General features: G+C 41.5%; 1 protein-coding gene across 1 annotated transcript in view; it reads right to left on the bottom strand.

Annotated features, from left to right (window-relative positions):
* Window positions 1-5771: 5771 nt before the first annotated feature.
* The window catches only part of C4H10orf71 (chromosome 4 C10orf71 homolog), a 227359-nt gene continuing 210825 nt past the window's right edge, over window positions 5772-22305 (bottom strand). Inside the window, exon 2 of the mRNA XM_066600340.1 lies at window positions 5772-10848. Within this exon, the coding sequence (XP_066456437.1) occupies window positions 6378-10781 (4404 nt within the window). The 5' untranslated portion in view covers window positions 10782-10848 and the 3' untranslated portion in view covers window positions 5772-6377. The remainder of the gene's footprint in view (window positions 10849-22305) is intronic.

Below are 22305 nucleotides of genomic sequence, written 5' to 3'. Positions count from 1 at the left end.
TTTATGGCTCCCCAGCAAGACTGTGTCACCGCTCCCCAGTCAAGGCTGAGTCGGCGGGAGCACTGTAAAAGGATGGTGAGGGAGTACGTAGCCGATCGCACGACCATCCTCGGTGACGCCTCTGCCCCCTACAACTACTGGGTGTCAAAGCTGGACATGTGGCCTGAACTAGCGCTGTATGCCCTGGAGGTGCTTGCTTGTCCTGCGGCTAGCGTCTTGTCGGAGAGGGTGTTTAGTGCGGCTGGGGGAATCATCACAGATAAGCGTACCCACCTGTCAACCGACAGTGCCGACAGGCTAACACTCATCAAGATGAACAAAGCCTGGATTTCCCCAGACTTCTCTTCTCCACCAGCGGACAGCAGCGATACGTAAGCAATACGTAGGCTGCACCCGCGGATGGAAGCTACGTTCTCTCTCACCATCCAAAACGGGGAAATTTCTGCTTCATCAATCTGTGTCTAATATTCCTCCTCCTCCTCCTGCTCCTTCTCCTGAAACCTCACGTAATCACGCTGAATGGGCAATTTTTCTTAGGGCCACAAGGCTCACTCATCTAATTTTTCTAAACAATTTTTATATGTTTCAATGCTCTTAAAAGCGTTGGAACTTTAACTTGAACCAATTTTTCGTTAAACTGGGCTGCCTCCAGGCCTAGTTACCACTTAAGCCACATTAACCAAAGCGATTAATGGGTTTCACCTGCCATCTTGGTTGGGCATGGCCAATTTTTACTGAGGTACATTAGTACTGTTGGTACACCAATTTTTTGGGGCCCTCGCCTACAGTGTAATCATAGCAATTTGTATGTTCTGCGCCTGCACTCATGGTACAGAAGTGTGTGTGGGGTTGGCCTACACTTTAGCTACATAAATGTAACTTGGGCCTTGGCTATACTGCAGCTACTGAAATGGAACTAAGACTGCGCTCCCACTATACTGCTGCTTCAGAATTGTTACTGGGGCCTGTCTTGAGTGCTACTATTGCTGACATGGAACGAAGACTGCGCTCCCGCTATACTGCTGCTTCGGAATTGTTACTGGGGCCTGTCTTGAGTGCTACTATTGCTGACATGGAACGAAGACTGCGCTCCCGCTATACTGCTGCTTCGGAATTGTTACTGGGGCCTGTCTTGAGTGCTACTATTGCTGACATGGAACGAAGACTGCGCTCCCGCTATACTGCTGCTTCGGAATTGTTACTGGGGCCTGTCTTGAGTGCTACTATTGCTGACATGGAACGAAGACTGCGCTCCCGCTATACTGCTGCTTCGGAATTGTTACTGTGGCCTGTCTTGAGTGCTACTATTGCTGACATGGAACGAAGACTGCGCTCCCGCTATAATGCTGCTAGTGATATGTTAGTGGGGCCTGTCCTAATGCTACGGCTGAAATGTTACAAATTATGGGCTCTGCCTATACCGCTGCTAATGGTATGTCTCTGGGGTGTGGAAACAGAGGCTTCCCAAAGACATGAACGCGGTTACTGTTAAGGTGCATATAACCACGGACACGTGGAGAGGACACGTAGTGCCTCAAAAACATCCCCCTCCTCCTCCAACAATGAAAACATTCTTGGCAAATGCCTTTGCATTGGTTCGTCTGGTGGCAGTCCAAGAATTTCACCTTTACCGACACTACAAGAGAGCCCCCCCACCATCCCCCCGCCACGGCCCACTTAATCCTGGCCACATTCCGAAAACCAACAAAATAAAACCGCGCTACTAGGTCCGCAGTCACTACCACATTACCACCAACGCGGTTACTGTTAAGGTGCATATAACCACGGACACGTGGAGAGGACACGTAGTGCCTCAAAAACATCCCCCTCCTCCTCCAACAGGGAAAACATTCTTGGCAAATGCCTTTGCATTGGTTCGTCTGGTGGCAGTCCAAGAATTTCACCTTTACCGACACTACAAGAGAGCCCCCCACCATCCCCCCGCCACGGCCCACTTAATCCTGGCCACATTCCGAAAACCAACAAAATAAAACCGCGCTACTAGGTCCGCAGTCACCACCACATTACCACCAACGCGGTTACTGTTAAGGTACATATTACCAGTCTGACTGGGGCATGCAGACACCTTGACAGAATGAATAGTGTGTGGCACATAGGTTCCCCATTGCTATGCCCACGTGTGCAGCTCCTGATGGCGGTGGCACAGGATTGGATTTCTCATTGCTTCTGTACAGCATTGTGGGCTATCGCCCCGCCCCTTTTAAAGAGGGTCGCTGCCTAGCCGTGCCAACCCCTCTGCAGTGTGTGCCTGCGGTTCCTCCTCATGGCAGACGCACTTCTAAATAGACATGAGGGTGGTGTGGCATGAGGGCAGCTGAAGGCTGCGCAGGGACACTTTGGTGTGCGCTGTGGGGGGGAGGGGGGGCGGTTGGTCAGCATGTAACCCTGGAGAAGTGGCAGCGGAGTGTCATCCAGGCAGTGATTGTGCTTTGTTGTAGCGAGTGTGGTGCTTAGCAAAGGTATGCCATGCTAATGAGGGCTTTTCAGAAGTAAAAGTTTTTGGGAGGGGGGGGGGGCCCACTCTTGCCGCTATTGTGGCTTAATAGTGGGACCTGGTAACTTGAGATGCAGCCCAACACGTAGCCCCTCGCCTGCCCTATCCGTTGCTGTGTCGTTCCCATCACTTTCTTGAATTGCCCAGATTTTCACACATGAAAACCTTAGCGAGCATCGGCGAAATACAAAAATGCTCGGGTCGCCCATTGACTTCAATGGGGTTCGTTACTCGAAACGAACCCTCGAGCATCGCGATAATTTCGTCCCGAGTAACGAGCACCCGAGCATTTTGGTGCTCGCTCATCTCTAATAACGGGCCTAAAAACCCAAGCCACACCAGAACTGGCAGTACTACTAATTGGAATAGAAAATGTCCCAAGAGACTTTAGGAGACTACTCGCCCATAGCCTTTTAGTTATGAAACTACTAATTGTAAGGAACTGGAGGGCGCGAAATCCCCCAACCTGCTCAGAAATAATCCATTTACTAAACGACCACATGACCATGGAAAACATATTTGCCCTAAGACAGGACAAATTAAATAATTTCAAAGATCAATGGACACCTTGGATCACCTACTTCCAACTGCACCACATGAACTCAAGGTTAAATTCATAAATGAATAAGAGCATTCCGGTTAATAGATATCGGTATTATAATTGGGTCGGAAATCAGATAAAAATACGAGTGAATTGTTATATTTACCCCCCCCCCTATCCTCTCCCCCCTTCCCCCCCTCATTTCCCAACTAACCCTCCTCCCTACCCCACCTTAAATGTAATGTAAATCATCTGTTAAGCAAATCTTTATGCTTAAATCAACAACTCGTTATTTCCTCAATACATGTGATAAATGTTTGACTGATGTTATGTAATCAAACTTGTGTTATTTAAATGCCAATAAAAACCATTGAACAATAAAAACAGAGGCAAAATGCTAATTTTTAGCATTTGCCTCCCAAAAAATGCAATAAAAGTGATCAAGAAAGCCGTACATTCCCCAAAATGATACCAATAAAAACTGCAGCTCGTCTCGCAAAAAATAAGCCCTTACAGAGCTCCGTACATCGAAAAATAAAAAAAGTTACAGGACTTTGAATGCAGCTATAGAGAAAAAAAAAAAAGATTTCCAAAAAAAAAGGGGGTTTTATTGCAAAAAAGTGTAAAAACCTGAAAAAAATATAACAATTTTGGTATTGTTGTTACCGTACTGACCCGCAGAAAAAATTTAGTGTGTCATGTATGCTGCATGATTAACGCTGCAAAAAAAAGAAAAAAAAATCTGTCAGAATTGATGCGTTTTCTCTCCCTGTTATCATAAAAAAAAAAATAATAATTTTACGATATAGTCTATGTACCCGAAAGTGGCACCGATAAAAACTACAGCTCGCCACGCAAAAAACAAGTCCTTATACGGCCGCGTCCACGGAAAAATAAAAAAGTTATGGCTTTTGAAAAATGGAGATGGAAAAATACCCAAAAAAAAAAATCGCTTGGTCCTCAACGCCAAAATAGGCCGTGTCATTAAGGGGTTAAGGTCCAATTACACACACAGATATCTTTCAAAAGTTGAAAGATCAGCGATTGTTTTGCATAAAAGTACTAATAGGCACTAATTGCTAATAGTACTTATCAGCTTCATTTGCATGCAAATGAGTTTCTGGGAGCTGTTACAGAACTCATCAGGAGGTATGAGCTCTGTAATTAGCTGTATTGTTCAGTCATGGGCTCCCCTTAGAGAATTCAGCACCATGGACAAACAGAAACATCATGCAGTCCTGCTAATCAGCTGTTCTGCTGGAGAGAGTGAGAACTGAGAACAGCTGTAACAATGTTATCAGATCTCCCATGGCAGAGCACAGCATGCGGTCCTGCTTATCAGCTGTTCTGCTGAATGAAGGTTTTCAAGCAGAACTAAAGGCCCATTTAGACACAATGATTATCGCTCAAAAGATGTCAATACGGCCATATAGGGGCTTGTTTTTTGCGTGGCGAACTGTAGTTTTTATTGGTGCCAATTTTGGGTACATAGACTATATTGTAAAACTTTTATTATTTTTTGTTTTACGATAGCAGGGAGAGAAGACACATCAATTCTGCCATAGACTTTTTTTTAACAGCATTAATCATGCAGCATAAATGACACAATACATTTCTTCTGCAGGTCGGTATGATTGCAACGATACCAAAATTCTTATATTTTTTTTTAGGTTTTTTACTTTTCTGCAATAAAAATCGGTGCATTCAAAGTCCTATACCTTTTTTATTTTTTCACGGATGGAGCTCTTTGAGGGCTTATTTTTTGCGAGACCAGCCATAGTTTTTATTGGTACCATTTTGGGGTACATACGGCTTTTTGATCACTTTTATTGCATTTTTTGGGACGTAAAATGCTAAAAATTAGCATTTTGCCTCAGTTTTTTAGCATTTCTGTTTACGCTTTTTGCCGTGCAGGATAAAAAGCAAGTTCAACTTATTGTACGCGTTGTTACGGATATGACAATATCAAAATTTGTGGGATTTTAATTTTTTTTTTTACATTTTTCTTTTTGTACATTACTTTCATTTTTTTTTTACGCCATTTGTGTCCCTGTGGGGGACTTACATCATGCCACCGATGATTGCTATGATAAGGCATCGCAGGACTTCACTCCGGTATTTCTTATCGCTTGCTACAGCGATCATTGGCAGTGGTAATACAGGACACCTGTAGGTGGCGTTCTGTTACCATGGCGACCAGCTGGGCTCTCAGCGATTACATCACAAGAGCCCGATGATGTCACAGAAGGAGCACGCTTCCTCTGTGAACCCTTCCCATCCCCCGATACATAGATTGCGGCAGGGAAGGGGTTAACAGCGGGGGTCGCATCTCCCATGCACCCCCGCTGTTGCAGTGGGAGTCTGGCTATCAGTGACAACTGGCTCCCGCTGCTGGATAGCGCGAGATCTCTTCTAATATCACGCTATCCACATAACATAAGGGTGAGTCCAGTTGCAGGAAGTACCCCGCTGCCATGACGTACTCTTAAGTTGTGTAGAGGGAAGGGGTTGAGAAGTATTTTTTAGAATTTATAAGTAAGAGAATTGTCCTGAGAAAATTAGCATCTAGTTAATCCTGTGGTAAAATAAAACACAAAGAAAAATAGTTACAGTCATATGATGGACTAGGAAGATTCACTGATAGCATTCAAACTGCACTTCTACCTCAGGACAGAAGCTCACATAAACTTTATTGTGCTGAGATCATCTGCAACGCAACACAGCCTATACAACAAAATTGTAGTGACATAGATTTAAGAAGCACAATCCAGCAAAACAAATTTTTATATGCAGAAAACTTATATCGCTGTGAACATACAATACATACATGCTTTTATCTCATTTAATACAATTGAAACATAAGTGTTCTTAGTTGCAACATATTTTCCTTTACAGCTGTACACTAGTGCTGGAGTGATACATTTTTTGAAAGTGTTCTTGTGTGTATGTGAATTTTATAGTACATTGGACAACCTAGGGTGAGAGGGCTCACTCAAGTCACAAGAAGTTTCCTTCTCTTGTAAAAACATTAAACATGAATTGTTTGACAAATATTTCAGAACTCACAAATTGAACTTTACCATAAACTCTTAGTTAAATTTGGTGACCTAAGAGTCAGATGTAAATAGTCTTGTAAACCACTGTGTTCACATATTTGCTCTATATGCCTTACTTTGACTTAATTACTTATTTATAGCACTGCTTCAAACCAAATGATGTTAAAGCAGAATTAAGTGGCTTTACAATGTTAATCATTACAAGTTATTTAACCATAGATTAACATCTTTGTGCTTTTTCACTTTTTAAAGGTCAATGCAAACTTCATGAAATTGCTTCCATTGCAAAGTCATCTATATCCTTCATTGAGATAATATCTGAGCTCCTGCTTGTAATTCTGTCCATGCTTAGTGGAGTCCCTGTCATTAAAGAATCTTCTTCTCTTTCATTCCATAAACTTTCCCTTTCACAAGTGTTTACATTATCATGGTTCAGGAGCTGTGATGCTCCCTTGAATGATGCTATGGATGATACAGGTACTGGAGTAAGCCCAGTGTACATAATTTGTGGACTGTTAGACATTTCAAAAATTGGACTCTCTCTTTCTGATGGAGGTAAAGACATTTGCAGGTATTTTCCTGTTTCAGGATCATAGAAGGTTTTGATACGCAAGCAAACAGGAATATCAACCATAAAGTATTGACCAGAGTCAGTGTCCTGAAGAATTTTACGTTGCATAAGGGGAAGAGATGGAGTTGAAGATTGAGAAATTATGTCTTCATGCTCTAAAGTTCTGGATGACATTAATTTATGTGAATGAGAGGTAGCCAGTGTTGGTATAACACTGCCAGGTGATGGAACATCTAGAACAATGTCAGATTCCTGAAAGTCCCCATCTTGTACCCTTTGAGGGATCTCTGTCTTTCTACGCTTTTTAGTCAGTCGCTTGGCACGACGTAATGCTTTTTCAGTTTTAGGGGGTACAGCTGGAGGTTTTGCATGCATCTTTTGTGATTCTAAAAATAATGCATTTTCCTGTTTTGATAAATCAGTGTTTTTAGATTCAGATTCTGTTGGGATTACTCGCTCAGGAAGCAAGAAATTAAACTTTCCATTTTTTGTGTTTATACTTGTTGAAGGTGGACTGGGTATATCTTCTAAAGCAGAAAGTGCTGTGGTAAAACCAGAGCTTTGTGTATTTACGGACATGGGGCTGGCTATGATGGAACAAGTCACACTCTCTGAGATGGGACATGTTATTGTGGAACAGGCAATATCGTCTGCAAAACCAACACTTTCCTCAAACTGCAAAAGTCCATTATTAATAGGAGAATAATTTGTATTTTCATCATCAATACAAGTAGAACTCATGTGTTCTCTATTTACTAGCTCCTTCGTAGATTCATTTATATTGTGGACCATCAAGGTTGTACACTCTGGTGATGGTCCTGTTACTTCAGAGACACAAGTTTCAACAGGATGAAAGAAGGATTCTTCCAAGTATGGTGATTTTTTGCTCCTAACTTTAGTCATATTGATAGCATCTGACTCTTCTACTTCATGTTTCTTTCTCTCAGCATTAATATTATAAACTTCCTTCAATACCTTGTCTCCTGGTTCTTCATTTTGACTTTTGATTTGATTATGCTCTATGGCTTCTTGCCCTGGAGTGACCGAAGTGGGGCTTACCATTAGGTGCTTTTGGCGTTTACTCACTTTACTTATTTCCATATTCTTTTTACTGAGCATTTGTGTACTTATGTCATAGCTTTCTTTAGTATTCGTGGGGGCTCCAATCCTCCATGGAAAGTTACTATTTTCTAATTTCTTGAAGACCAAGCAATCTTCTGAAAGACTCCTGAAAAGAGGAGGTCTAACTGACTTTGTAATTGGAGAAGATTTAATTTTATGGTCTTTTAAGAGAAATAAATTGGGTTTAAAAAATGTTATGGATGACGGTCTTCTAAGTTCATCAGCACATGTACTTTCTGCTCTGGGCTTTTCATCTATCAATTTATCTTGACCACCTTCTGTTTCAATCTGACTCTCTAGATCTCCAGACTTTCCATTGCTCTCTATTACATCTACTTCATTGCTACTATTAACAGCAAAATACTGTAAAATGTCTTTAGTTTCATCATCTTTAACAACTTGCTTTTCACTTTCGGTATGTTCAACAACCCATTGACTTTCAATCTCATGAGAGGGAGAATATTGCTTTGATCGTCTTGCAATATTCTCTATACTTTTTTCTACAACATGAAGAGATGGTTTGCATACAACATCTATGCACTCATTCTGCTTAATTTCTTCTGTTACATTTTCACTTTTTGGCAAAGGATGGACTTCTGTATTTTTTGGGTAATTTGAAGTGTCTCCAGTATACCCTGTACACTCCGCATCTGCATATATATCTGCTTTGTTATATAGATTCAGAGAAGGATAATCAATTTCTTTCCTGACATGACTGGCATTGGCACTGAAACATAAAGACTCTGCATTCTTTTCATGCATAATAATTGCATCTGAAAGTACTTTTTCTTTAGGGATTTCTCCATTTTGAAGTGTTGTTATATGATCCATTGGACTCAGAGATAAATAGTTCTCAGATTCAACAAAGTCGCTTTTGATTTCTGATTCAATATTTAAGCTTAAATTTTCTGCAGAATGAGTCAGATTGAAATTTTCTGTTTCATAAGCCAATTTATTGATATCTAGTAAGTGAATATTGTGAGCCACACCATCTTGCATTTTAACATCTGTTATCAAAATATTTTCATAGCCATTTCTTGTGGTAATGGCGGAATTATATGTGCTTTTGACCCTTTTTCTCATATCTTTCAAGTTGAATAGTAAACTTGTTGCCTTTGATTTATAATCATCTCTTTTCTGATATAAAGTGATCACTCTTTGGTCTTTATCTTTAGTTTTATTATTAACAATTGGAGGAGTCATTTCATTGTTTCCTTCTAGAGCTTCTTGGATCTTTTTCCTTCTTATAACTGGAGTTAAAAGATTTGAGATATTAAAAGATGATGTTTTTTCTTCTGAAACATCTTCATTACCGACATGTGTATTTTCATGGGATTGAGCTGCAGTATTATCTCTTTCGGACATACTTGTATTTGGAATCTTATATGTAGGTACACTTTTATTACTGCTTTTTGTTTTCCTCCAAGGAGGTATTTGATCATTGCTAATTGACAGAGTACTAGTGATTGGTGGTTGGTTTTCTAGTGTAGTGGAAACATGTACAGACTCATCCTTTGGTAAATCTCTAATGCTGTGTTTCTTCTCTGTGAAGCAAACTGGGATTATTTCTTTTATTCCTTCTTTTTCTATCTGCTGTATTAATGTTTTTATTCTTCCAGGAGGTGGATGGTCTTTCTCTGGCTCCTTAACCTCTTCTGTGAATGTTGTTTCAGACATTTCTATCTGCAGTTTGGGAGCTGTATTTGCTTGGTCTTCTTCATTTTGCTTCAGAAAAGATTGTGAGGCATTACTCAATTCTGTCCCAGGATTACATAGAGCTTCATGACTAAGTTGTTCTGGTGATTTTGATTTATTGATTTTATTCCTCCAGTCAACTTGTTCCTTAGTTGATGAAAGTCCTTCATATGTCTTCATCACTTCTTGATTTTTTGCATTTAGTGGAGTTCTTGCAGTTTTATGGCCAGAGTCTCTATTTTGTTTTGTATTTTTCCTGTTGGGAAGTGGAGGCACAGTTCTTAGCATTTGATTAGCATCATAGCTGCTAGACACTGAAGAAGCAGGAGACGTCCATCCTAATTCTATTCCACCATCTCTTGCTTTCATTACAGGCATTGCTCTTTGAAGTAAAGGTGAACAAGGGGTTGCTGATCTTGGAATAGGAGTTGTCCCTGGTATTGAACTGTCACTTTCATGACCTCCAACCATCCTTTTATTGATATCACTCCATGATTTAAAGGCGCTATGTTCACTATGAAGAAAAGCTGTTCTTCTCAGAGAATCCCTTTCCTTTACCACTTTTTTAACTTGATCAGATAATGGTGACCTAGGAGAATGTGCTGGAGACCTAGAAATCCGGGAATGCATTTCCGTTTGAGACTCCAGAAAAACCTCTCTAGCAGTACGCCTGTGTGAGTTGTGACTTTCATTAAGATATAAATTGTCAGGATTCATAGATTCTAGAATTGACCTGTTACTGATGTCGATTTTTTCAGCCTGACTAATAGGACTTTCTTCCATGTCTTGTTGAGAACCTTTGGAGAAAAGTAGTCTTCTGTGTAAAGGAGTGTCATCCGGTATCATATTTTCAATATTATCAAATGTCTTTATCAATGATGACACTTTTGAACGTTGTTTAAAACCTCGTGGTACAGGGGCACATAGTTTGTTGTTGTTGGTCTTTACATCAGTCAAACCTACCTTTGCATGGTTGAGCAAAGGCTGGAATGTTGGAGCCCACTTCCCATGCTGACGTGGAATTATAGGCAACTGTGCCAAGGGTTGAGTTTTTCTTACTGAAAGGTTAAAAATTCCTAGGTGGTACTTTGTTGAAAGAGGCATTCCTCTAATGGGGGAGGGCAATTGAGGAACATCACTAAATGGTTCTTCTTCTGCAACACATAAACTTCTAAATGCTCGATCTGTGAAACTGCTTACTTCCCGATCCGTGTCATCCATTAAATTTGCATTTGTTCCTACGCCATCAGCCTGTCTCTTATGCTTTTTGTAGCGAAGCATGTCAGTAAATTAATTTGATCTGGATGGAAGTTTTATGAAATGTTCTCAGGCTTCTAATAGGTCCTTCCTGTAAGTGAAAAAAAAATAAAATAAATTAAACTGAGTAGGAATTCCATTATTTAAAGCACCTCAGTAGTAGTGCCAGACATCCTGAATCCAGTATTTTGTCTCTTATGGCTGCTGGTTGTGTAATTTTTTGTAATTCAAATCTTATTCCTGAGCTGTTGGGCTCGCCTTCCCACCCCCACCACCCCATCAGTTACTTCCTTTTACAGTGCATGGGCGTAAAACTGTCAAACTACAGATGGAGGGTAGAGTTGACTCTCAGATCATGAATAGCAAAGACCTCAAAGCTTGCACACATCATTGAGCACCCTAACTAATGAACTGTAAATTATATAAAAACTACATGACAGGCAGATATAAGAGTCATAATACTGAAATCAGCATATCTGTCACCTCTTTTTTTGCCTTCAGACAGGGCAGCATAAAGGTGGTGACATATTCCCTTAACAGTTCATGTTTTTTTTGCTTTTTAGAACAAATAGATAATGCGCATAGGACATGTATGTAAGTGGGAAGGAAATATATTTTTGTTATTAATAATAGCAACAGCTGAGTAAGGCTCTTTGACATTACTTTTTATCTTCACCCACCTCTCCATCCAAGGTTTCCATTTTCTATACAGAAAGCATAGCAGGAACAATTACATAATATTTACCATTAAATTGAAAAATAAATTTCAGTGTTATCTCCAAGATACAAAATATAATGCCTCATGTCTACGGGGAAAATCAGTCCGCTGCGAATATGTAATGCGAATTTCTGTTGCGGATGCAGTGCGGATGAGCTTAAATTCCTTTTTTTTTTCATGCAAAGAAAACAAAAAGGCTCCTTCTGCGCTCTTTTAGGGGTCTTGTAGTCCAGATGAGGAAACTCAAGTCTCCACAATGTAGAGCAGAATATATTTATTTGTACAAATGGTACATATAAAATCCGTATACGGATTTTATACGTACCATTTGTACAAATAAATATCCGTATACGGATTTTATATGTACCATTTGTACAAATAAATATATTCTGCTATACATTGTGTAGACTTGATATTTTCCTCATCTGGACTGCAAGACCCCTAAAAAGAGCGCAGAAGGAGCCTTTTTGTTTTCTTTGTATTGTATTTTCCCCACTGTTTGGTTTGATACCTCCTGGGGTCACTTCCTACTGCTGCATCTCCTTGGATCAAGGAGTTTCGTGGACCCTGCTTAAAACATCTAGAGTTCTACAGGCTAACTGGGATCATCCGTGCAAGCGGGTTATTCCTCTATCTGTGGGGATCCCGCTTTGCACCAGGTGAGTAAAACCCCTAATCTGATACTTTTTGGATCTTTGTGTGGTGGCGCGGATCTGTACCTTTTGATTTTTTTTTCATGCAGGAGTTAAATTGAGCTATGAGCTTTATGAGCTCCCGCACGCGTGATCCGCACTTAAAGGAGCATGTTGTGGTTTTTTTTTCACGCACATTAAATTTTTAAATCACTTTTAAATACCATCTGCGGGTATTTATCTACCCGCGGGTAGTCAATGCATTCCAATAGGAAATTTTAGATGCGGACCAGGCACGCGGGTGATCTGCTGAGGATTTTAAATATTATTTTCCCCGTGGACATGAGGCCTAAGACCTCATGTCCATGGGAACACATGGATTCTGACTGTGGAATCCCGCAGTGGATTCCTGCTGTGCCCGCAGACATGAGACAAAAAATGCATTTACTCACCTGTCTGGATGTGGCATGGGTCTCCATCATGTCCGGATCTTCTTCTTCTGCACGACGGATGCGCTCAGCACACCGGCCATATTTTAATACCTGCGGATGCCCAATGATAGTCTATGGGCATATTGAACTGCGGATCATCTACGTGGGTGACCCATGTGGATTCTGCAATTCACTTATACCCGTGGACATGAGGCCTAAGATGTCTTTTTTGTACAAGTTGAACAAAAATATTTTTTACAGCATTTTATTGTGAGACCTCCATATAAATCTATATATACATTTTATAAAACAAAAGGTAGAGATTTTATTAATATGCAGTTCAATGTAAGCCACTGCACCTGCACTAGAGATAACACTGCAGGCATAGCGCAGATGGGAGGTCCCTATTCAGGTATGCAGTTAGCTAGCTGAAGGTGGATTTCTCAGAAACTATCCAAAATGGTTGCACTTGTCTTTTAGTAAAGCATTTGATTTCTGTGTGCACTTTCAAGGCACCTTCTGTTTCAGGATCTCAATATACTTTTGATAATTCAAGCATAAATAAAATGCACCGCAGACTTGGTTTTTGTAGATATCCAAGTGATATACAATCTTCATTTGACAAATTGTGTAAAGGCTCAAAAAGAAACTGAAATATAGCAAGCTTTCAGACTGTCAATGTCCTTCGTAAAAAAAAAACAAGTAAAGGACTGTACATGGACAATATATAATATAGTGTGAGGTTTCGGTCTGCTCAGAAGCAGTGACACAGTTGTGAGCACTAAAGTTTACTCTTTACAGTGTTGTTTTTTGCATAATGTACTAGACTGTGGTTTACTGCTCTCTCATTGATCCAGGGATTATTCTGACTGCCATTATTGGGTCTGGATTTTTTCCCCGAAATGGGCTAAATTGGCTTCTGCCTCATTGGGGTTTATTTTTGCCTTCCTCTGGATCAACAAGGGGGGTGGAAACAGGCTGAACTAGATGGACATTGTCTACTTTCAGCCTATCATACTATGTTACTATGTAATTATTCCTCTGTGTGAATGAAATACTATCTTCCATTATGGTTCTTCTTTAATGTATTGTATGGTGGCAAAGCATTACTGGATTTTGTCCCTATCATGATGGGACTTTTCTCTTGTATTAGCCATGGTTTAATCTGTGGACTACTGCTACTTGACTATGATCTGGTCTAGTTTTTTCACATGTGGAGTTGATAGCTTTCATATTGTATGTTCAGGCTTATTTAGCAAGTCACACAACTCCATGTTTTTTAGGCATATGCCATTACTAATATAGTGAGTATATACTATCCATTATCATTACTTTTACATTGTTATACATACGTTGGTTCATGACTTTAGTGCATTGTCTCCTTTTTGTTACAAACTCACAGATCTAAATATTATTGTATTATGTGCTCTCTGAATTGTACTATTATGAAAATGTCACAATATGTTTCCTGGAAAGTGATTACTTTATTTACATATATATAGTACTTTACTTGTTTTTCCTCTGTATTTTAACCGTAGCCTGATAAATTGATCGTCCGAAAGCTTGCTATATTTCAGGTTCTTTTTGGAACTATGTTTTGGAACCTATGCATAATTTTGTCAAATACAGATTAAATATCACCTGCAAATCTACAAAAGCAAAATCTATGATGGACTTACTTTGATTACACTTTGATTCTTGGAAGGATTTCTCAGCTACATCTTCTAGCTGCACAGCTGAATAGGGGTTTTCAATGAAAATTGTATAAAATAAAATGTGCTGCAAAATGCTTATTATTGCCTATCGTGGGGATTTTAGAACAAAAACAAAGTGTGTTTACTCTTTAAAAATCTCAATCCTGAGGCTTCATTTGGAATTTTATTGGACACTACATAAATAGCATAAATATATAGTAAGAATACATTATCGCACACGATTAGCACTGGTAAGAGTCACCTCCACTTGTTTACATACTAATGTGTAAGGTGGCGCTACTTGTGTTTGGGTGCACACAAGCGGGCTGAACCCCTGTTTTACTTTATGTTGTATACAAGGGCTGCACAGATGTGCCGGCTACAGTCTAAACAATAAAATACTACTATTCTTGTTTCTACACAGTTTCTTTAACTATGATAAGTAAGTAATATTGTGGGGCAAAGCAGCATCAAGCACAATACTGCTTAAACCCTCAGTGACCGACCGTCAAACCACATTTTTACGGCAGTCACTAATGGGTTTTAAACCTGCACATACAACTTTTTAAGGTGATGGCTGAGCTGACTACTGACAGTCCAGCTCCTGCTCTAACTGCCAGAAATGGAGAAACCTCAGATTCTGACAGTTTAACCGCTTGCATGCCATAATCAATAGCAACAGTAGCACGTAAGCAGATGGCAGACAGAGAGGGCTCCTCCTGTCACCCATCAGCACTCAGCAAAGCGTTCTCAAGGGTTTCCCTTGGCAGCTAGAGGTCTGACAAAGTCCTTCGTGTCTGCCGTGTAACTTAGGCTATTAGACCACGACTACTGCAGAGCCTAATATGCTGATATCATAGACATAGCACAATGCACTACATTAGTAATGCAGTGTAGTATCCGAGCGCTCTAACAATCATAACTTCAAGTCCGCTTGAGGCACTAAAAACTAGCATAAAAAAAATGTTTAAGAAAGTTTAATTTAAAAAAATACATTTTAGCAACAAAAATGCACATTTTTTCACCTATCTAGACAAGGCCGCAATGACTCAAGCGAGTTCTGATCCCAAGCTGTCCTTAACTGCCCATTTGAATCTGTGGTAGTAACCCACCATCTAGGACTTTATACTACATTGATCAGCACCACTTCTGAATACTAAAATTGAACTAGATATATGTTGCTGATTTATTCACTACAGTAGGGTTCTAGTTTTATGTAAATTATTTTACTGAAAAGGACCCACTAGAAAATATAAATTTTTAGAATTAAAAAGTAACTTTTATTTATCCTATTAAAAATAGACAAACATATATGACAACAAGAAATTTTAATAATACCTCCGTTATCGGTACTGTATTAGCAATAAATAACAGTGATTTTGATACTTGTTATTTCTTTTGTGGAGGTATAAAAATGTAATAGGGAACACCCTAAGATTGGTCTGTTACCCAGAGATCCAAAGGTCACAAAGTAAATAGTTGGCCCAGATTCGGCCTTAAAGGGGTTGTCCCGCGAAACAAAGTTGGGGTATACACTTCTGTATGGCCATATTAATGCACTTTGTAATGTACATTGTGCATTAATTATGAGCCATACAGAAGTTATTCACTTACCTGTTCCGTTGCTGGTGTCCCCGTCTCCATGGTGCCGTCTAATTTTCAGCGTCTAATCGCCCGATTAGACGCGCTTGCGCAGTCCGGTCTTCTTTCTTCTGAATGGGGCCGCTCGTGCCGGAGAGCGGCTCCTCGTAGCTCCGCCCCATCACGTGTGCCGATTCCAGCCAATCAGGAGGCTGGAATCGGCAATGGACCGCACAGAAGACCTGCGGTCCACCGAGGGTGAAGATCCCGGCGGCCATCTTCGCAAGGTAAGTAAGAAGTCACCGGAGCGCGGGGATTCAGGTAAGCACTATCCGTTTTTTTTTTTTAAACCCCTGCATCGGGTTTGTCTCGCGCCGAGCGGGGGGGCTATTGAAAAAAAAAAAAAACCCGTTTCGGCGCGGGACAACCCCTTTAACTGTATTAAGGATTAAACCGTGGATCTAGTGTAGTTATTCCACTCCTTTGGTGCAGTTTATTATAATTTATTGAAACTGGTACACACGTAGTTATTCTTAAAAAAACGTGGATCTTTAGGAAAATATTGCACTTCTAAGGCCTTAGTCAGACGGGCGTTTTTTTGCGTGATTTGTGCATCGCATGTCGGATGTGGATGCGCAAATCGCGTGACCTGGGGCGAAGAATCGCGGGAAAAATCTTCACCTAGCCGCGTTAATCGTCGCAGCAAAATGCCCGCCTGACCGGAGAAAAATCGCCGTGCGCATCAAAATGCGCATGAAACAGACTGGCCGGCGAAAAAAACGCAGCTAGCTGCAGTAAATGATTTTGGTGCACACATAAAACGCCGAACGCAGATAGGCGCGATCTGCGAATCGTCGTGCCCTATAATTTATCGCATATCCACATAAAAAGCGGACATGTGACCGATACCATAGCGAACCATTGGTTCTATATATGCGCGAATCGCATGCGCATGCGCAAATCGCGCGAAAAAACGCCCGTCTGACTAAGGCCTAAGACGCAATAATTGATGTTTAATGCAATTGATGCGCCTACTATTGTTCAAACGATCGACGCGTTTCCTCGGCTCCTACTTATTTAGCTGATTCATCAGGATCAGAGTATCATGTTCTATTATTATCCACTCAGGAATGTATAGCTGGGTGTTTACAAAATCGTAAGAGGGTCATGATGCTCAAATTACGATAAAGAGCAATTGATTTTCATAGCAATTCAGCTTTATAGCCCACTTTGATTACCAAGTTAGAGGCTACTTTACTGATAGAATGGATGTTTGCTCAGATACAGGTAGACGATTGAGTCTATGATGACGTCTGATAAGTTTAGGGCGCAATCATAGAAACATGTAATGCGCTGCGGTACTGTCATGCGTGTTGTGTTTGCCACTAAAAAAGGCAGTTATAGAAAGGTATGGATGTTTCCACCATATAGTTCTATGAGGTTATTCAAACACTCTGAATGAGCTGAGGTAGCTGAATGAGCTAGATAACATTGCTCATTGAAAAGTCAGCTGGCCGCTATATAGCTCAATAAGATTATTAAGGCGCTTTGAATCAGCTGAGGTAGCTGAATGAGCTAGATAACATTGCTCATTGAAAGTCAGCTAACCTCCTAAGTTGATTCATGCCAATGGGGAAATTTGGAGAGTTTAGCCTGATGTTGCCCACTCCAAATGTACACACACACACGCACACAATCACAAGACAACCACTGAGATCTGTGTCTCATGATATTCTGGCAGACCTGGTATGAGCAGGGCTGCCAGAGTTTAAATACAATTGGCACCGCCTCTTCTGCTGGGGGCTCGTGCTGCCCTACACCAATCGTTGCCATGCGAGTCATCAAGGGGCATTTCTAAGGACTCCGGTCATGTGACCGTTGATAGTGGATGTAAATAACGCGAGATTACTGTATGTGCTGCCGAATCTGCGCACGCGCACATCGTGCAGGAGCGCGGCGCTTGTAAGAGGACAAAGTGTTGTCCAACTATGCTCTGCGCCTGCGCTCAATATGCTAGAGCGCTCCGCATCTCAAACAGGGGAGATGGTATCTCTCTGTGTGATAACCTGTTCTATTTTCACTTGGCATCAATATCAAATCTAATTAAAGAAATCCCTATAGATGACAAGTGTCCCTTGATATTTTTCTTGATATTTAGCACTTTGCATTATTTGATTAGTGCATAATAAAAGGATAAATAAGAGGGTGTCTTGATAACCGATGATGCAGGTAAGTATCCTAATATCTCGTTGGTACCGGTATAATGGTTCTGTTTTGTTGTTTGTTTCATTTTAACACTTACTAAGGACTTAACAGGTAGCTTTTTAGTATCTTTTAGTTAGGAGTTCTTGTAGAACTTGTAGGTTGTAATTACCTCAGTTGAAGGGGACAAAAGACAGACATTCGTTAACCATTTGGAGCTACCGAGTTAAGGTGGTGAATCCATTGTGATTCTTTCTGTAAAAGTTTGCGATCCAAATGGCCCCTACATGCTGTGGGTCTTAGGGCTTCAATACCTCTGAATGTTACCGTGTGGGGGTCATTCCCATGCACGTCACGTATATGATTAGCCAAACTGGTACTTTCACCGCGGCAGATGTTTCCAATGTGTGACAGAATCCTTCTTCTCAATTGTTGGATCGTCTTTCCAACATAATCTGTATCTGAGCAAACATCCATTCTATCAGTAAAGTAGCCTCTAACTTGGTAATCAAAGTGGGCTATAAAGCTGAATTGCTATGAAAATCAATTGCTCTTTATCGTAATTTGAGCATCATGACTAGAGATGAGCGAGCATACTCGTCCGAGCTTGATGCTCGTTCGAGTATTAGGGTGCTCGAGATGCTCGTTACTCGAGACGAGCACCACGCGGTACTCGTCTCGATTAAACGAGCACTGACCATTGAATTCAATGGAGCCGGCAATACAGCTGGCTCCATTGAAAGCAATGGGCTGCCGGCGATCGCGGGATGAATTGTCAGGAAGGGCTTAAATATATAACCCCTTCCCTGCAATTCATCCAGAAATGTGTAAAAATAAAAAAAATATATACTCACCTTGTCCCGGCAGAACGATGTTAGCCCATTGCTTTCAATGGAGCCGGCAATACAGCCGGCTCCATTGAAAGCAATGGGCTGTCGGCGATCGCAGGGTGAATTGTCGGGAAGGGCTTTAATATATAAGCCCTTCCCTGCAATTCATCCAGAAATGTGTATAAATAAAAAAAATATATATACTCTCCTTGTCCAGGCAGACTGAATTCAGCGCGGCCAGCCTGCAGTGGGTGTGAAGGGGGTGTGAGTCAGACATGCCCCTGATTGGCTCAGCGCTGAGCCAATCAGAGGCAGATCTCACTCACACCCATTCATGAATTCATGAATGGGTGAGTGAGTGTTGCCTCTGATTGGCTCAGCGCAGCTCTGAGCTCAATTACAGCAGTTCAGCACCACAGTGCAGGGGGCAGGAGGAGAAGACGCGGCTGTGCCCCGGCAGCTGAAGGGAGGTGAGTATCTATTTTTTTTGTTTTTTTAAATCACTTTTAATTCATTTTCAGGGAATGGCTTATATGTAAAGCCCTTCCCTGAAAAAGAATTCAAGTGTGCCAGCGGACCATTGTCTTCAATGGAGTCGCCGGCAGCAGCAGCGGCTCCATTGAAGAGAATGCCTGCATTTTTATTCTTTTTTACACTAAAATCTTTCTTATTCAGGTAAGGGCTTATATTTTTAAGCCCTTCCCGAAAATTCATCCCGCGCTCGCCGGCAGCCCATTGCTTTCAATGGAGCCGGCTGTATTGCCGGCTCCATTGAATTCAATGGGCTAACATCGTTCTTCTCTGCCACAGCTGTTACAGCTGTGGCAGAGGAGAATGATCGTTATGCTGACAGTGGGGGGGGGGGGGGGGTCTCACTTTTGCCACTATTGTGGCTTAATAGTGAGGCCTCAGAGCCCGAAATGCAGCCCTGCATGTTGCTCCTCGCCTGCCCTATCCATTTCTGTGTTTTTTACATGACTTTGGTGATTTGCTAAGATTTTCACAAATGAAAACCTTAGCGGAGCACCAGTCATATACAAAAATGCTCGAGTCGCCCATTGACTTCAATGGGGTTCGTTACTCGAAACGAACTCTCGAGCATCACTGAAAGTTCGACTCGAGTAACGAGCACCCGAGCATTTTGGTGCTCACTCATCTCTAATCATGACCCTCTTACGATTTTGTAAACACCCAGCTATACATTCCTGAGTGGATAATAATAGAACATGATACTCTGATCCTGATGAACTGGCTAAATAAGTAGGAGCCGAGGAAACGCGTCGATCGTTTGAACAATAGTAGGCGCATCAATTGCATTAAACATCAATTATTGCATCTTAGAAGTGCAATATTTTCCTAAATATCCACGTTTTTTTGAGAATAACTATGTGTCTACCAGTTTCAATAAATTATAATAAACTGCACCAAAGGAGTGGAATAACTACACGAGATCCACGGTTTAATCCTTAATACAGTTAAGGCCGAATCTGGGCCAACTATTTACTTTGTGACCTTTGGATCTCTGGGTAACAGACCAATCTTAGGGTGTTCCCTATTACATTTTTATACCTCCACAAAAGAAATAACAAGTATCAAAATCACTGTTATTTATTGCTAATACAGTACCGATAACGGAGGTATTAAAATTTCTTGTTGTCATATATGTTTGTCTATTTTTAATAGGATAAATAAAAGTTACTTTTTAATTCTAAAAAATTATATTTTCTAGTGGGTCCTTTTCAGTGAAATAAAGATATATGTTGCTGCAACTGGTGCACCAGTGAAGCCACATGGTCAGTGTTTTCGTGTCCTATTACCATATATGCCATGTGCCGCCAATGTGTTCTTTTAAAGGTATTGTGCCTATAAGGTTTTTTTTAGTATGCCTCATGGTCAGTGTGTTTGAGATAGTCAGTGGCAGTAGAATGGCAGTGTCTCACCTTATAACAGTACCTGACCCTTGAGCAATAGTGAGCAGTGAGGAGGTTCTGTCACTGAGTTGGGATTGTCAAGGAGAAGCAGTGGCCCTGGATAAGACAGAGTAGTTGTGGATCACTTACAATGCTTTGGACCCCCTTGTTATGGGACCTGCTCAGTAGGAATGAAAAGCCTCATAATTAGATAAGGTCTGAGAACCCCATTAGTGATTGCAGACCACTTGCACTGTGTGCAAGGAACTCCTTGTCATTCATGCTGTGTAAGTAACCAGAAATCAAAATCGTGCCAAGCCCATTGTGGTCCTGTGTCCAGAAAAAGTTGTTAATTGTCCTGTGCATTTATCAGAGTCTGTAACAATCAAGCATCAGAAACTGTAAATGTCGGGGTGTGACTGGACTGCAAGACAAGATGGACGTCTTTCACTGAGCTCTGCTCAATCTCAGCCAAAAGCAACTATTTGCTAGCACTAGCAGTAAATCCAGCTAAAAAAAAACATATTCCTGCCTAGTGCCTAACATGCCAAAGCGAAGGACATCCAAAGTGCCTCCACAGAGAGTCTCAGACTTTTTTGCCATGCGGACTACTGGGCATGAACCAGCTGTATGTTCCTGGGGACTTTCCTTCCCCACCGTCTCAACTGCAAGTGAGAAAGAGGAGCGGAGTCCCTTAAACACAACGGACAGCACTTCCGGTTCTGCCTCACACAGGAAATCACTGCAGAACGGACAGCGGGGAGCATATTTGTGATTTCAGCCGCACTTAAGCAGCGCTGATGATTAGAGCCACCTGATTGGCTCTTCGGCACCAAGTGACTACACAGCGTGCACGCGGATTGCCTTCAGCAGCCGTGCACTACACACTGCAGTTAAGCAAACGTGCACTACACACTACAGTTAAGCAGCATGGGGTTAGGTCTAGTGTTAGGTCTAGTGTTAGGTCTAGTGTTAGGTCTAGTGTTAGGTCTAGTGTTAGGTCTAGTGTTAGGGTTGGGGTTGGGGTTAGGGTTTAGGGTTAGGTTTAGGTAACCCTAACTGTAAACCTAACCCCGTGCTGCCTAAGTGTAGTGTGTAGTGCACGTCTGCTTAACTGTAGTGTGTAGTGCACGGCTGCTGAAGGCAATCCGCGTGCACGCTGTGTAGTCACGTGGTGCCGAAGAGCCAATCAGGTGGCTCTAATCAGCAGCGCTGCTTAAGTGCGGCTGAAATCACAAATATGCCAGCGGGGAGTCTCACTGCCAGGAGGGGTGAGTGTGGGAAGAGGGAAAGCACTTACAGTCTCTCCAGCGGCTCCCAAGATGGCGCCTGAGTGCACTGCTATTCCCTCATCTCCAGCATCACCCTCACTAAGTCTTGCAAATAGCACTCCAGATTCAGCTGCAGGGAATAACCAGTCACAGTGAGAGGAGCTGGGGGACCTGTCTGGGAATAGGGGGAATATGGCAAACTAAGAGCCACAACATGCACTTACACAATCTAACAAGATGGCTGCAGCTAATCTCTCTTACCCCACTCTTCACCCCCAT

Source organism: Eleutherodactylus coqui, chromosome 4 (assembly GCF_035609145.1).
Source record: "Eleutherodactylus coqui strain aEleCoq1 chromosome 4, aEleCoq1.hap1, whole genome shotgun sequence".
In the NCBI taxonomy this organism is placed as follows: Eukaryota; Metazoa; Chordata; class Amphibia; order Anura; family Eleutherodactylidae; genus Eleutherodactylus; species Eleutherodactylus coqui.
This window is presented reverse-complemented; position numbering and strand designations above follow the sequence as displayed.